Source organism: Protopterus annectens, chromosome 6.part0 (genome assembly GCF_019279795.1).
Source record: "Protopterus annectens isolate FY-2018-M chromosome 6.part0, PAN1.0, whole genome shotgun sequence".
In the NCBI taxonomy this organism is placed as follows: Eukaryota; Metazoa; Chordata; order Ceratodontiformes; family Protopteridae; genus Protopterus; species Protopterus annectens.
In genome coordinates this window covers 447,795,979-447,812,682 of record NC_056737.1, presented here as the reverse complement: position 1 = coordinate 447,812,682, position 16,704 = coordinate 447,795,979, and the positions used below count along the sequence as shown (strand labels likewise).

Genomic DNA, 16,704 nt, shown 5'->3' with positions numbered 1-16,704 from the left:
TAACGGAGCAAACTTTGGGAAGAAAAGATGGATTAGTGCGAAGAGATACTCTATCAGGGTGAAAGATCAAATAAGGGTGTTTAATGGAAAGAGCTTGAAGCTCCGACACCCTTCTGGCCGATGTAATAGCCACCAAAAAGAGGGTCTTCCATGACAAAAACTTTAATGGACAGGAAGAGGCTGGTTCAAAAGATGGTAGCATCAGTTGGGATAAAAGAAGGTTAAAGTTCCAAGGTGATGTAGGAGTTCTAACTGGAGGTCTAATATGGAAAGATCCTTTTAGAAAGGCCTTACAAAGCCTGTGAGCCATAATAGGAGCCCCACTTTCTTCCACATGAAAGTTCAAAATGGCGGCCAATTGCACTCTCAAAGTGGCAGGAGAAGCTCCTTGGTGGGACAGTTCTGTTAAAAACTCCAGGACCCTATTCAGAGGAGCTATCACGGGGTCCAACTGATGTGAATTTGCCCAGTGCACAAAACGCTTCCATTTACTAGTGTAAATTTTCGTAGTGGAAGCTTTATGAGAAGCCACCAGGATATTTCGAACTGCAGGGGAAAGAAGATCAGACCTGGCTAAGAAGGGAAGCGGAGCAGCCAAGCTGCTAGTCTGAGGGAGAGTAGCGACGGGTGGGATACCCCTGACGAGTGGGTCAGTAGATCCGGCTCCGGGTCCAGGATCCAGGGTTCCCGAATTCGGTGTGCCAGAAGAAAGGGAAACCAGATTTGACGAGGCCAGAATGGGGCAATGAGGATAATTGTCCTTTGCAGGTTGTTGGCTTTCTGTAGAAATTTTGTAATCAGGGAAACAGGAGGAAAAGCGTACAGGAGACCCGGGGGGCAATCGTGAACCAGAGCGTCCCTGGGGACTTCCCCTGGAGGGGGTAATAGGGCAAAATAGCTTCTGCATTTGGCGTTCATTGGAGACGCAAACAGATCGCAGGAAGGCTGGCCCCACTTGCGAAAAATTTCCTTCGCAACTGATTGTTTGAGAGACCACTCGTGAGGTAACAGGATGGCTCTGCTCAACCTGTCCGCTATGACGTTGGATAACCCCGGGATGTGCGTTGCTATCAGAAAGCGACCCGTGGACTCCGCCCATTGCCAAATTCTCATGGCCTCTCTGCATAGTTGATAAGACTTGGTTCCCCCTTGTTTATGTACCATACTACGGACATGTTGTCCGACTGAACTGCAATTGTCCCTAGAGGAAGGAGGGGAGCAAAGTGTTGCAACGCTAGAAACACTGCCCTCAACTCTAGAACACTGATGTGCAGATTGTACTCCAATTTGGACCATTCGCCTTGGACTGTCTGTCCCTGAAAGATGCCCCCCACCCTATCAGGGAAGCGTCCGTGGTCACCGTAGCTGTCGGCGTGGGTAGCACAAATGGTCTTCCGCTGGAAAGATTGCAGGTCTGAAGCCACCAAGCCAGGTGTGATTTGCATATGTTTGTGATGTGGATTTCGTGTGTCAGGGGTAAGTGTTGGAATGACCATTGTGCAAACAGTAGCCATTGAAGAACTCTCATGTGCAGTCTTCCCAAGGGTATCGCAATGAGAGAAGCTGCCATGAGACCTAAAACCTTCAGAACCAGTTTTGCTGGGGATTTTCTGGATAATAGAAGAAGAGATATGTGGTTTTGAAGGGAGGTTATCCTTTCTGGAGGAAGTCTTAGGATTAAGCAACGCGTATCCAATTCTGCTCCTATGAATGAGATATGTTGTGATGGCTGTAGTAAAGATTTTTCGAAATTTACGGAAATTCCGAGATGAACACAGAGTTAAAGTGTGTAATCCCTGGCCTGAATCAGTCGACGCTGGGTGGTGGCAGAAAGGAGCCAGTCGTCCAGATACGGAAACACCTGGAATCCCAGGCGCCTCAAGTGAGACGCTACCACTGCCATACATTTGGTGAAAACCCTGGGGGCTGAGGTCAGACCAAAGGGCAGGGCTTGAAACTGAAAGTGACTGGCTCCCAGCCGGAAGCGCAAGTGATCCCTGGACGCCCTGGCCATTTTTATGTGGTAGTATGCGTCCTTTAGATCTATGGAGCACATCCAGTCGTCCTTCTGTAAAAATGGAAGGATCGATTGAAGCGTGACCATCCGGAACTTTTCTTTCTTGATGAAGGTATTGAGTTTGCTTAGGTCCAGAATTGGCCTCCAGTCCCCTGTCTTTTTTGGAACTAAAAAGAACCTTGAGTAAGTTCCGAATCCTCTCTGGTCCGCTGGGACTGGTTGGATGACTCTTTTTTCTAGCAGCTTTGAAATTTCTATAGCTGCAGGGCCTCGCAGATGGGGCGGAACATCTGGGAGTCTTTTCTGCGGAATTGGGGACAATAGGAGGGGAATTTTGTAACCTCTGGTAACAATGCTTTTTACCCAATTGTCTGATGTAAGACTTTGCCAGGCCTGAGGGTATAAAGCTAAGCGACCCCCGACTGCCTCCAGAGCAGGACAGCCGGGCCTCCTCTCAGGAGTGCTGGAAAGGTTTCCCGGGGAGTGTATCCCTGTCACCTTGGTTTTGCGGACCCCCTCTGCCACCAGGGCGACGTCTTCCACCTCTGCCCCCTCCTCTGCCTCTAGAGGGGGCATCACCCTGTGTGCCTGGGAAAGAGCCTTGGGGTTTTCGAAACCACATTTTTCCACCACGTTGCCCTTTGGGGTACGGTCTGGATGGGGTGGAAAAACAGACTCTGACAGCAGACAGAGTCTTTCCCTCTTGCTCACACCGGGTAAGGGTCTCCTTCACTTTAGGGACAAAAAGAGTGGCACCATCAAATGGGGCGTTAGTAAAGGAAGACTTGAAGGCTTCCGCAAAGGAACATAAGCGCATCCAGGATTGTCTACGAAGAGCAATTGCTGAAGCCGCTGCCCTACTCGACCCTTCGGCTGCGTATGAGATCAGCCTTATGGACGAGTTTGCAAAAGATGTAAGGGTATTGAGATGTGCTGTAACTTTCTCCGAGACAGCAGCATCTGTGGTACCCTGGAGGGTATCTCCCAACTCTTTGATTAGATCCCTCTGTAACCGTGTAAAATGGGTCAAATAGTTCAGGGATCGCATAGAAAAAGCCGCTGAACTAAAAATGCGCTTCCCATACCTGTCCATAGTCCTAGAATCTCTGTTAGGCGGATGGACAGATGAGGAAGATTCAGACATCTCCTTTTTCGTGGCCGCTGCAACCACCATAGCGTCCACTGGAACTCCCTTTGTTAGATAAGCCTTATCTTGGGGGGCTGTAATATATTTATTAGGCTTTCTAGGGACTGGCTCCACCGTGTCAGGTGTCTCCACGCCCTCCGAGCAATCAATTCCATTAACTCATCAAGGCGGAGTGACCCAGGAGGAGGAAGGGCGAGCACCGAATGCCTTCAGCAAGACTGACTCATCCTCAGAAGGGGTAGGGCTTGCCAATCACCTCTCTGTTTTAGGATCTCCAGGATGTCAGAAAAGGAGACATCCTCTGAGGGTGATTTAGGGGACCCTTCTGACTCATCCAAGTCAGTGTCCGATGTCAAGGATTCCTGTGGAGAATCCAAGTGTCTCCTCTTACACAATCTTTTCCTCGGAACTTCTTCGGGGGGGGGCATCCGACGAAGCCTCCGAGGAAGAGGGGGCACCCTCAAGGGGTGGCTGAGACACTGGTGCTCGAAGCTTAGATGTAGCCGTGGGTGCAGAGGAGGATAACGGTCCTTTATGGGAAGGAGAAGCCGTCTCTGCTGAAGTGGTTGTCTGAGCAGACAACACCTTCCTCATGAGATCGAAAGCCCCCGGGTCCCGAGTCGAGGCATCCCCAGGTTCCGAAGAACTCGAAGGAATCCCCGAGACAGGCACCGATGGCATTGACCCCGAGGACGGAGCCGAGTCGATCCGAGCCGAGGCTCCGAGAGGGAGAGTCGGAACCGAAAAATCGGTCCGACTCTCGGTCCCCGATCCAAGGATGGATCTTCGGCTCCGAGACTCCGGTACTGGATCAGACGGAGTCGAGGTGAACGGTGCCGACCGAGAAAGGGACGGTTCCGGCACAGAGGGCTCCACAATCAGCAGATCAGCCTCTCCCGGCTCCGAAGACTGGATAGGCCTCGGAGGAGGAACAGGTGGAGATAAGGGAAGGCCTTCGAGTCTCGACACCAACTGAGAGGTGGGGTAGGCCCTGAGGGAATAAACTCTAAGAAAGTATATAAAAAACTATATACGGAACCGAGAAAACCTCGATACACTACTCACACACACACAGTCAACTTTAAAGAGAAATATTTTTAAACAAAAATACAAGAAATAACAAATCTTAGCTTTGAGGTGGTCCGAGCTCATCAAATATGATGCGAACGTTGCAGCGGCAAACTAGATCTGAGGTAAAGGCAGAGGGGGATTGTGGGAGTTAGGTTGGTCTCGAGCTTCTTCTCGATGCAGAGCTTTGTCAAGCGGCCGACATGGAGCCGAGGATCGGCTCCGAACCCAGGTGTAAGAACAAATGGCGAGATTGAACACTCTCACATTGATAATTTTGTGCTTACTCACACAAGGCAGTGAAAGCAGAGAGGAAATGAGATACATGGTCAAATTAACATAAGAGGCAGGCAACTAGAAAGACAGTGGGATATAAGAACACTACAGTAAGCTGGTGGGTGGGAAAAAAATTCTGCCCGACTCACAAGAGGCAGAGCTGTGGTCTCTTTTGAAGTTTTAATATGCAGTTAAAAGCAGAATACAAGTAAAACACAAGATAAAGAAAACAAATCACAGTATTCAAAATATAAAAAAGGCAATAAAGTAATACAAAATACAACAAAAAGCAAACTAACCTTTCCTTCACAGCAAAGTGTAGCAGAGTCTGGTGAGTTTTTCTAGTAAAGGAAAACTCACCTTCAACTAAAAGTGGCAAATATATTAATTTTACTTTAACAATTCACTTTAATCCACAAAGAGTAAACACATTTTCTTTTAATGAAGACTGATTACCTTGTGTTCATTTTGTGAGTTTGGAAACCCAAGTAAGGATCAAGGACAAGACTTGTTGCTAGGTCATCATTCTCACAGAGTTCTTTGGCTCCCATCCCAGATGAAGGTGCATACCGACTCTGACCTTCAATCCCAGATCCTCCACAGCCTACAGGAAATAAACAAACACCACTTGGATAAACAACAGAGAAACACAGTGGATGCCAATTAAATAAAAGTACTAAAGGCAGAAAATATTTCTTCTTACGGTTATGAAACTTAACACAGTGACAGACATGGGCGATCTGTGTCAATCCTCTTCAAATGTTTGGACTTTAGCTGCAGGCTCATGCCAACTCATCAATAATACTTTAACCAGACCTCCAACTCTTGCCCTTCCAATCTCATACCACTTGGTGCTTCCCCACTAACTCTAGGTATGAAATGCCTCTCACAAGCAAAATGTAATCAGTCATTATATTACACAGTATACATAAAACCAAGATGCAATTCTCTACATATCTCATCTCACACAGGAAGGATGACAAACGAGTATACTGAATAGGAGGGACAAAACACCCAAAATTAAAAGTACATATCTTTCAGACCTGAACTTGTCCAGCCTCTTTAAGATATAGTCCTGAGATTATCCTCCTAGCTCAGTGGAATATCAGAAGGATACTGTGGATGACAGTATCCCAAATGAAGACTTCAACCTGTAGGTCACATCCAGTTTACAGCATCTTGTGAAAGAATGCAAAGAAGTCAGTGTTTCAGCTGCACAAATCTCATCCAATGTGGTGTTCTTAAAGGCTTGAGAAAACGCTTCTACACTAGCAGAGTGGTAGGATCAACTGGTTGTAAGACTGGTTACATTTTTCACAACAAAATTTTATGTATAGACAACTACTGAGGGAGTTATTTTAGATGCTTCAAATCCTAGTTTGCTTGGATCATAGGAAACAACAAAAAGATGGAGTTTCTTTCTGCTTGAATTTGTCCTACCAAAAAAAGAACCGTTTGTGACAGCCCAAATTGTATAAAATGTATTCTTCTCTGAGAACTCTGAAAAAGGGTAAATTAGAGAACTGATTCAGATGCTTTGGTGGCCACCTTTGACACAAATACAAGGTAAGTGCAGGTGGACACCCCTTCTCCTTACAAAAACATTTTTATTTAAGCTAAGAGTACATTTCATTTGCTGCAGATGCATGGCCCACTCTTGTTTCTATATTCATAGAATACATTTAGTTACTTTGTTTCCTTAGTGTTGTACCTATTTCCTCGGAATTCTCACCCAGCGGTGGATCTTTGGGATTTACCTCATAGCTTTCGGCTAGGTTTACTGCAGTCTTCTAAGAAATCTGAGCAGCTTTTTTTTTCCCTTTCTTTCTTGTTCTCCCTTTTAGTGGTCAGAGGTACAATCACTCTTTGGGTTTTGCAGCTATGGTTGACAATTAATGGTTTTAAATAGCTACCTTCTCCAATCTCTCCAAGTGGACTAACTTGCACTGTTTAGTAGTCTGCTGCCATACTGTACGTGATGCTTAAAACTGTACCTACTAGTTTCTATGGAAAACAAAGTAAGAAGAGTCTATACACAAGGCCCGAAACTTGGAAATTCCTCTCACTGAAGTGGCCGCCACTAAAAAGACAGTCTTTCCATGACAAAAACTTCAGATAATAAGATGGAACAAAGTCCTTAAAAGAAGGGTCTGACAAACTCCCTTAAGGAGTCTTACACACCTGAAAGAGGCCAACAAACATCTTCCTATCCCCTTATGAGTTAGATGTAGCAAACAAATAAACTTTAGTGAACTATAACAAATCCTAATAAAAAATATGAGCTAAATGGTGCAAAACAGATTAAATAAGAGGTAAAAAGAGGGTTACTCTGTTAATAAAGGGGCTCAGAGACAAAACCATTTATCCTTGTACAGCTTCTTAGTGGTCCGACAACTGGACAATCCTAGGCTATCAAGAGAAGTGGAGTAACAATGTTGTCGGGTGGATGGAGAGGGTGTTAGGTTGAGACTTGCAGAATGGGGGAAGAGACGTGTTCAGGACACCTACAGGCAAAGAGGTTTCTCCAGATGAGGTCACAAAGACGGAACTACACTTACGAGGGACAAAAGAGGGCTATCAGAATGAATCCACCTTTGGAAAGAATATTCCTGATGAACTACAAGAGGTACAGTTGCACAAGTCCTACTTACTTATGTAAAATTAGATGTTCAAATTTCTCACTATCTCTGACATTTTGGGTTTCCTACCAAGGTAAACCAGTATTGGTCAGCTTTCAAAAGCCAGGTTCCCCTTCCTATCACATCCTGCGACAACAGACTGGCTCAGCACATTCTGAAATGAAAGGAAGTTTTGTGTTAAGCATTTTTTTTTTTTTGGTTCCACAAAGGAAGATAGGAAAGGACCTTAAGCCAAAATCATTAAGCAAGACTAAATTTACAGCCAATCACTATACAACATAAAAACCAAAGCCAACAACAGAATCAAAGAGGTTGAAAAGTACAGTTGTGTACACTTACCATAAATGTAAGATGTTCGAGTGTATTCACTGTTGCAGTCATTACAATTCGGTTATCCTGCTGGCAGGCTACCCTCAGTCGGCCTGAATTCCAAAGTCTAGGTCCGGCATCGGTTGCTGTCGCCTCTTCCCTGACGTCAGTGTGGCAGGGGTATAAAAGATGCAGCAGACGCAATTCTTGCCCCAGATGTCAGGTGCCCCCAAAAGGGTAGGCTAAAAATATGTCAATAAAACATGCATGCACCAAAGTATATATTTTACCTTCATGTACAAGCAAATACACCACATAGGTTGTATAGAATAGAGAAGTACAGATAAGCTCCAGCAAAGCAATGGGGGATGGCGGGTGGGTAACATGGACTGCAACAGTGAATACACTCGAACATCTACATTTATGGTAAGTGTACACAACTGTACTATGTTCTTCGTGTTTCACTGTTGCAGTCATTACAATTGGGTTGAATCCCAAAGCTAAGGTTGGGAGGCTGGAGCTAAATAGCATTAGGAGCGGCTATTAGGCCCTGCAGAACTGCAGTGGCAAAGCCTGACCTGGATTAAGAGTAGAGTGGTAAGTGATGGTGCTTTGTGAAGGTGTGCACTGAACTCCAAGTAGCAGCCTCTAAAATTGCTTTGGTTGGTAGTCCCTGAGGAAGGCTGCTGCTCTGGTTGAATGCCCTTAGGTACTGGCTTGCCATGCTGTGAATCGCAGAAACAAATGCAGTGGCCTATCCACTTTGAAATAGTCTGTTTTGAGATAGCCTTTCCTTGTGATCCTGCAGCATATGCCACTGAAAGCTTTGGTTCTATTCAAATAGAAGTGTAGCCGTCTGTGTATGTCCACAGAATGCAGAATTCTCTCCCCCTTATTCTGTGGGTTTGGATAAAAGGTAGGCAGATTAATAGTTTGGTTAAGGGCCACACTGGACACTACCTTAGGCATAAATGTCGGGTTTGTTCTCAGAGAAACCCTGTCTGGATAAAAAATGATAAAAAGGTTCCACAGCCATGAGTGCCTGTAGCTCTGAGACTCGTCTTGCAGAAGTTATTGCTAAGAGCAGAGCTGTTTTCCAAGATAAAAACTTTATATCAGCTGTAGCGGCTGGCTCAAAAGGAGGTAGGGTGAGTTTTTCCAAGACATAATTGAGGTCCCATGCAGGTATTGGTGATCTCCTTGGAGGCCTTAAATTTTTGGCCCCTCTGAGGTACTGCCTTAATAAAGGATGGGAAAAGATTGGTGGCTCTGTATTGTAATGAGCTGAAATGGCAGAGGCATGAATTTTCAGACAAAAAGGATAGGCCTTTGTCCAGCATCTCAGTCAAGTACTGCAAAATCTGAGGAATATTTGGTACAGCTGTGTCAATTCCTTGTGCCTGGTTCCAATCACAGAATCTCATCCATTTTCCAGCATAGGATTTTCTAGTACTAGGCCTCCTGGCCTCCAAAATGACATTCATCACCGCTTTAGTGAGAGGTGTGTTTTGTATGACTACATTATCCGCCATGCTGCCAGATTTAAGGTCTTGAGTTGGCTGTGCAGGATTTGATTGTTCTGCTGGGACAGTACATGAGGCACTTGAGGTAAGGTCCAGGCTGGGCATTGAGACAAGTTCCTTAGGACTGGATACCAGTACTGGCATGGCCAGTCTGGGGCAATCAGTATCATTTTTGGCTTCTCCTTTCTGACCTTTAGGAGTACCTTGGGGAGGAGAGGCAGAGGAGGAAAGGCATATACTGTTAAGTCTTTCCAGCTGAAAGATAGGGCATCCACTTTCCATGCTTGTCTGTGATAAGTCCTTGTGCAGAATCACTTTAGTTGGCAGTTGTGAGGTGAGGCAAACAGATCTATGTCGGGGCATCCCCATTTTCCTTGTTATGCTGAAGACTTGTGGATCCAATTTCCACTCATGGGGATCCATGAGGTTTCTGCTTAGTTCATCTTCCAGAATATTTATCTTTCCTGGCAGGAATTGTGCCTGCAGATGTACTTGGTAAGTCAATGCTGTGTCCCACAAAGTCATGGCTAGTCTGCAAAGGGGGTAAGAATGAGTGCCTCCCTGCTTGTTTATATAACACATGACCGTGGTGTTGTCTGTCTTTATCAGTAGTTGTTCCGGATGAAGTAGGTCCCTGAAGGCTGTCAGGGCATTTTGAACAGCTAGCATCTCTTTTTGATTGATATGTAGATGCATTTGGTTTGCAGACCATGTGCCTTGAATACATTTTCCTGCCATGTGGGCTCCCCAGGCATAATCCGATGTGTCCATTGTTAATGTCTGTGTGGCTGGGGTAGAGTGAATGGCTGTCCCTTGTTCTGGTGACAGGCCTTCGTCCACCATCAAAACTCCTGTTGCAGGCAGGGAATGAGAGTAACTATTGCTTCCAGGCTGTGGCAATGTTAAGTCCAAACACTTTTTAGGTACCAATGAAGTTTAATCATATGCAGTCTTGCATATGGAATTAGTAGAATGCAGGATGCCATTAAGCCCAAAGCCTGCAGAATTTTTCTTGCAGATAACTGGGCCTTTGTTGCCAACAGTTTGAAACAGTCAGTTGCCTTTGTTTGTCTGGCATGAGATAAGCCATCTGGGCAGTTGTATTTAAGCTTGCACCCAGGAATATTATCTCTTGAGAGGGTACTAGTTTTGATTTCTGTTTGTTGACTGTGTACCCTAGGCATGGTAGTAATCTCTTTACAAATGCCATATGCTGTAGTAGAATGTCCTTGTTCTCTGCTTGAAAGAGGCAGTCGTCCAAGTAAGGATATATTTGCATTCCTCTGTCTGCAGAACGCAATTACTAGTGCCAGGCACTTTGGCTTATCTACTGCGCCCAGGGTCTTCACAAAGGGCAGTGCAGAGAACTGGTAGTGCATTGAGCCAGCTTTGAATCGGAGGTATCTTCTGCATGTTTGTCTGATTGGGACATGCAGGTATGCCTCTTTTAGATCTAAATTCACAAGACAAGCCTTCTTGCCCAACATGGGCAGAAGCTGCTGCAGAGTCAACATTTTGAATTTTGGAATATCCAGATATGTGTTTAGAATAGATAGGTCCAGTATTGGTCTCCAGACTTTGTCCTTTCTGGGTACCAAGAACAGTCTTGAATAAAATCCTTGTCCCTGCTCTTGCTCTGGTACTTGTTGAATGGCCCTCATGTCCATGAGGGATGCGAATTGTTTTTGTGCCTCTGCCCATTGATGTTTTGGTAGGTCTGGCCAACCATTTGCCCTTGGCATGGTATGGAAGTGAAACTTGTAGCCTCGTGACACTATGTTTAAGACCAATTTGTCCTAAGTTATTATGTGCCAATTTTGTGAAAAAAGTGCTAGTTTTGCCCCTAAAGTTGCTGCCAGAAGATAAGTGTTTGGTGTAGGCAGGGGGAAGTCAAAGGGACGGTTTCCTGTATGGCTGTGATTGGTCTTCTCCAGTTTTGGAGGTAGAAGTACCCCATTGTTTAGACTTGTACGAACCTTGGGGCTGGGATCTGCCTCTAGGGCATCTGTACCTGCCCCTTTGTGGCCTGTCTGACACTGGAAAGGACCAATTCTTTGTAGGCCAGTGTCTGCTAAATCTTGGTGGCTGTACCTGTAAGAAATCCTTGGCTGTTTGCATAGATTTAGCTTTGTCCTCCATTTTCTTCAACACCTCTTCTGCTTTAACACCAAACAAAGCATAATGCTGTAATGGAGCATCTAATAATTTTGCTTTAACATGATCAGGTAGATTTTATTCCTTTAACTAAGCATGCCTACAAATGACAGAACCCGTAACTGCGGCCCTGCAGGAGGCCTCCAGAGAATCAAAACCACATTGCAAAGTATGCCTTCCAACTTGTTCAGCTGCATGCAATAATTCCTGCACTTCTTTGTTTTCTGCACATTCAGAATTTATCAACATTTTCTGTTTAAACAGTGACATAATATATTGCTGATATTTGAGCATATGAAACTGACAATTTAAAGCCCTTATAGCCAGGATAGCAGAAGTGTAAATCTTTTTTCCCCATCTGTCCAGTGCTCTAGAATCCCTGTCAGAGGGAGTTGGGTTTTTTGCAGTGGAAGCCTTGACCCCTTAGGAACCCTGAGAGATAGTTTCTTGGTCAGCAGCAGGGTTTTTGAAAAGGAATTTATGAGTCAGGAACCCTGTAGTACCTGTCCGGCTTAACAAGAGCTGGAGGTAAGGAGTCAGGGGTCAGACTGGACTCTGAAAATACATCATCTACAATGTCTAACACAGGTGGAATAGCTAGAGGCCTGTGCTGTGGTAGTAAAAGTAAGTCTCTGAGCCTTTTCTTAGACTCTGAATAATCTTGGCTCTCCCACTGGAAATGCTCCCTCATGGTATGTAAAGTTTCCCCAAAAGAATAATCCTCAGGAGGAGAGGCTGAAGGGATTGATTCTTCAGCATCAGAATCCTCATAGGGAGGAAGAGAGTATTCCTGATCAGAATAGGAATCAGATGAAATGGAAACGTGATCTGAATATTCATATTCTGTCTCTTGCCTAGGCCTCTTATCAGGAGGGGGATGGGAACTCCTGATCAAAGTAATTAGGTCTTCGGCCATTTTGAGCATCTGTTTTTTAGGCATGGAGGCCTGTCCATGAGGCTGTTGTACTTGTTTCTTTGTCTTTAAAGGTGCTTTCATCTTTGCCTTTGAAGCTGAAGTCGTTTTAACATATAACTGAGTAGGTCTGAAAACACCCTCAGAAGCCGATGCCTGCTCGGCAGCTCCTGGCCCATCTGAGGGAATAGTTTCGAAGGTCCAATACTTTGAGCTTCCAATGGCCTGGTCGACTCCATGTGGGTGTTGGTAGCAGCCTGCGAGTCTAAAGTAGCGGTCGTCAGGGGCTTCGAAGGTGCCTCACTGAGAACCAGCAACTGGCTTATAAGAAGCCTCGTCGTCGGTTTTGGACCTCTGATGCCTGTCCTTTTCCTTGCGTTTCTTGTGAATTCCGGTAGTCGGATGGCTATCCGACGACATTGTATAGTTAAATCTTCTGCCAAAATAGTGAAATGCAAAATCGTACTGACGCTTAATAGTGCATTGGTTAAATCTAGCAAAAAAACGACAACTAGCAACGTCGTGGTCAGGGCCTAGGCAAGGAATACAGTAAGAATGAAAGTCCTTATGAGGTATTTGCTTCCCACAAGAAATACAACTATTAACTTTTTCTGACATCGGTATGAAGCAAGAAAAAAATTTCCCCAATGGGGTACTTAGCTTTTAGTGAAGACTTCAGATCTGAAATTCGAACACGAAAATCTCAGGAGTCGGCCAACCGGCACTTGCAAACTGCTTTTGATTTGGGCACCGCGCGGCAAGAAGTCGGCTTCATCTTTTATACCCATGGTGCACTGACGTCAGGGAAGAGGCGACAGCAACTGACGCTGGACCTAGACTTTGGAATTCAGGCCGACTGAGGGTAGCCTTCCAGCAAAATAACCCAATTGTAATGACTGCAACAGTGAAATATGAAGAACATCCCCTGAGCTCTGCCCAGTCTGGGGTATTGACTGGTAAGTGCTGCCACTGAGGCAGTGAGAAATTTGAACATCTACTGTTACAGGTAAGCAATGCTTATGTAAATGTACTACACTCATCACTCCCACTGCTTCAATTGCATTTTTGGGTAGATTTCCAAAGCTTAGTTTACCTGGGAGGTGAAAGGATAAGGGTCCAAGAGCCCCATGGAGAATGGTCCTAGCAAAGCCTTCTCTGGACCTTGAAAAGGAATTCAGTTTGCAGTGCTTTATAAATGTATAAGCAGATGTCCAGGTTGTTGCCGCTAGAATGCTTCTAGAGTCCACCCCTTTTCAATATGTCAAGAAAGAGGATAAAGCCCCAGTTGAGTGAGCCTTAACCTTGCCTGGAAGGGATTTGCTTTCATGGGAGTTGCAGAAAAAGTACAGTTGTGTACACTTACCATAAATGTAGATGTTTGAGTGTAATCACTGTTGCAGTCATCACATTTGGGTTATCCCTGCCAGGGTAGCCCTCAGCCGGCCCGAATACCAGAGGCTTAGTATTTCTGTGTTGGTTGCTGTCACTTCAGGACTGGTGTCAGGTCGTCAGTAGTATAAAGTAAGGCAGCCGATGCCATTACATCAGTTTTTCTTGCCCTGTCAAGAGCCCCCTAGTGAGAGCCAGGTTACGGTGGAAGAACCCCACCAGTAGAAAGTAAATACCAAAATGTTCCTTGTAAGAAGAGAGAGAGAAAGAAGAAAGTACAGTTTTGTACCTACCATAAATGTAGATGTCCGATAGGAATGCATCTGCAGTCCTTACAAATGGGTTGTCCTGTCGTCAGGCAGCCCTTCGGTCGGCCGGATTCCAAAGTCTGGGTCTGTCCTCGGCTGGTGTCGCACTTCACCCGACGTCATAGCTGCAGTTATTCGGGTATAAAGGCATCAGCCAACGCCATTTTCCTCAGTGTTTCTTGCCCCAGATGCCAGGTGCCCTCTTGGAAGGCTAAATTTGGATAAATGCCAATGTTTCCAAATAGTAGAGAGCAAACACAAAAAATAAGCATGTATGTACATATATACAAACAAATACACCATAACAGATCCCCCCCCCCAGCTAGCTATAAGATGGGCAAATACCCTAGGAGTACCACAGAGGGGAAGGCGGGGTAATCCTGACTGCAGATGCATTCCTATCGGACATCTACATTTATGGTAGGTACAAAACTGTACTATGTCCTTCAAGGATGCATCTGCAGTCCTTACAAATGGGTAGAATACCATAGCCAAACTAGGGGAGGAGGAAAAAAGATAGATTATGGTGTAGTTAGGATCCCTTGCAAAACAGCAGAGACAAAACCTGCTCGGGATCTAGAGTATAAAGGTAAATTATAATGCTTGGCAAATGTATGCACGGAGGTCCAAGTAGCAGCCTCTATAATGTCTTTGGTAGCCACCCCTCGTAAGAAAGCTGTGGTAGTGGCTGTAGCCCTTGTTGAGTGAGGCCTGATGTTCTCTGGAGTTTTCTTTCCATGGTAGGAGTAACAAAATCTAATGCAATTTCCTATCCACTTGGAGATGGTCTGTTTTGAAATTGCTTATCCTTCCCTTCCTGTTGCATATGCTACCAGAAGCTGGTCAGTTTTTCTATTGTCCTTGGTCCTGTCCAGGTAGTAGCGTAACTGTCTATGTATATCTAAGGTATGCAACAGTCTTTCCCCCCTGTTCTGTGGGTTGGGGAAGAATGTAGGCAGGTGGATAGCCTGATTTAAAGACACTCTGGATACCACCTTAGGCATAAATGTAGGATTTGTTCTCATGGACACACTATCTTGATGGAAGATCACGAAGGGCTGCACTGCCATTAAGGCCTGTAGTTCGGATACCCTTCTTGCTGAAGTGATTGCCAGCAGGAAAGCAGTCTTCCATGATAAGTATTGTAATTCTGCTGTTGCTACTGGTTCGAAAGGAGGAAGTGTCAATTTTTCTAGCACAAAGTTCAAGTCCCATGCTGGTAATGGTGGTTTCCTAGGAGGTTTTACATTTTTAATTTCTCTCAGAAACTGCCTGAGCAGAGGATGTGAGAAGACAGGAGGATCCAAGCTGTATTCTGATGAAATAGCTGATGCATGTATCTTGATGGAAGAATAGGACAAGCCTGAATGGAAGAGCTCTGCCAAGTATTCCAGGATGTTGGCTATGTTTACCCCTGACACATCTTCTCCCTTTGCAGTACTCCAAATGAGATATCTTTTCCATTCTGCTGCATAATTTTTTCTTGTTGATGGTCTGCGAGCCTCAAGGATAATGTCTTTAACCCTTTGGGATAAATTTGGGTTAATTGATCTTATGTAATGTTCCAGGCAGTCAGCTGCAGAGTTTTCAGGTTTGGATGCAGAATGTTGTAGTTGTTCTGTGTCAACAGCAATGGAACCAGGGGTAGTGTCCATATTTGTTCCCGGGACATGCTCCTTAGTAATGGATACCAATGTTGCCTTGGCCAGTCTGGAGCTATCAGAATGATCCTTGGACGGTCCTCTTTGATCTTCAATAGCACCTTGTGCATCACAGGAAGAGGTGGGAATGCATATGCTGTCAGGTTTTTTCCAACTGAAAGATAGGGAGTCCACCTTCCAAGCAAGTGGGTGGTACGTCCTTGTGCAGAATTTCTTTAGCTGGTGATTGCGTGGGGACGCAAATAAGTCTATTTCTGGGAGTCCCCATTTTCTTGTAATGGCTTTGAAGATGTCCGGATGTAGCATCCATTCGTGGGCATCTGTGGTAGTCCTGCTTAATATATCTGCTAGAATGTTTTCTTTTCCTGGTACAAAAATTGCTTGTAACTGAATGTTGCAGCTCAGAGCCACATTCCATAGGTCCAGTGCCATCCGGCATAGAGGGTATGAATGTGTACCTCCCTGTTTGTTGATGTACCACATGACTGTGGTGTTGTCTGTCCTTATCATCAACTGACCTTCTCGGAGAAATGGTCTGAATGTCTGGATTGCCAATTTTACTGCCAGCATTTCCTTTAAATTTATGTGCAGGTGCAGCTGGTCTTGAGTCCATAAGCCTTGTATGCACTTGTCCAGCATGTGGGCCCCCCAACCGAGGTCTGAGGCGTCCGTCGTGATGGTTTGGCTTGGTTGAATGCTGTAGAAGGGCAATCCTGTGCTTGATTGACAGGCCTGAGCCCACCATAGGAACTCTTGCTTCAGGCATGGGATTATTGGAATTTTGGTTTCTAGGCTGTGCTTGTGTTGAGACCATAAATTCTTTAGGTATCACTGTAGCTTTCTCATATGCAGTCTGGCATGAGGGACCAGTATTATGCAGGATGCCATGAAGCCCAGGGCTTGCAGTACTTTTCTTGCTGTTAGATGGTTCTGCTTTGTCAATGCCAAGAAGTAGAGAGGTGGTAGTTCTTGTTTTTCTACAGTTAGGAATGCCATTTGCTTTGATGTGTCCAGCTCTGCACCCAAAAAGGTTATTCTTTGGGATGGTATCAGCCTTGACTTTTTTATATTGACTGTATATCCCAGGGCTTGTAGCAGGTAAATGACTCGTAAGTCTTCTGTTAGCTTGTTTTTGTTGTCCGCTTGTATCAGGCAGTCGTCCAGGTAGGGGTAAATCTGGATTCCCTGAAGCCTGCAATGAGCAATTACTGATGCCAGGCATTTCGTGAACACTCTGGGCGCAGTAGATAAGCCAAAGGGCAATGCTGAGAATTGATAATGCTCTGATCCTGCAAGAAAT

At 45.1% G+C, this 16,704-nt stretch overlaps 1 protein-coding gene across 1 annotated transcript in view; it reads right to left on the bottom strand.

Moving 5' to 3' along the window:
* The window catches only part of KMT5B (lysine methyltransferase 5B), a 1,528,897-nt gene that overhangs the window by 1,109,708 nt on the left and 402,485 nt on the right, over positions 1-16,704 (bottom strand). The window contains exon 6 of the mRNA XM_044073539.1: positions 4,965-5,112. Within this exon, the coding sequence (XP_043929474.1) occupies positions 4,965-5,112 (148 nt within the window). The remainder of the gene's footprint in view (positions 1-4,964; positions 5,113-16,704) is intronic.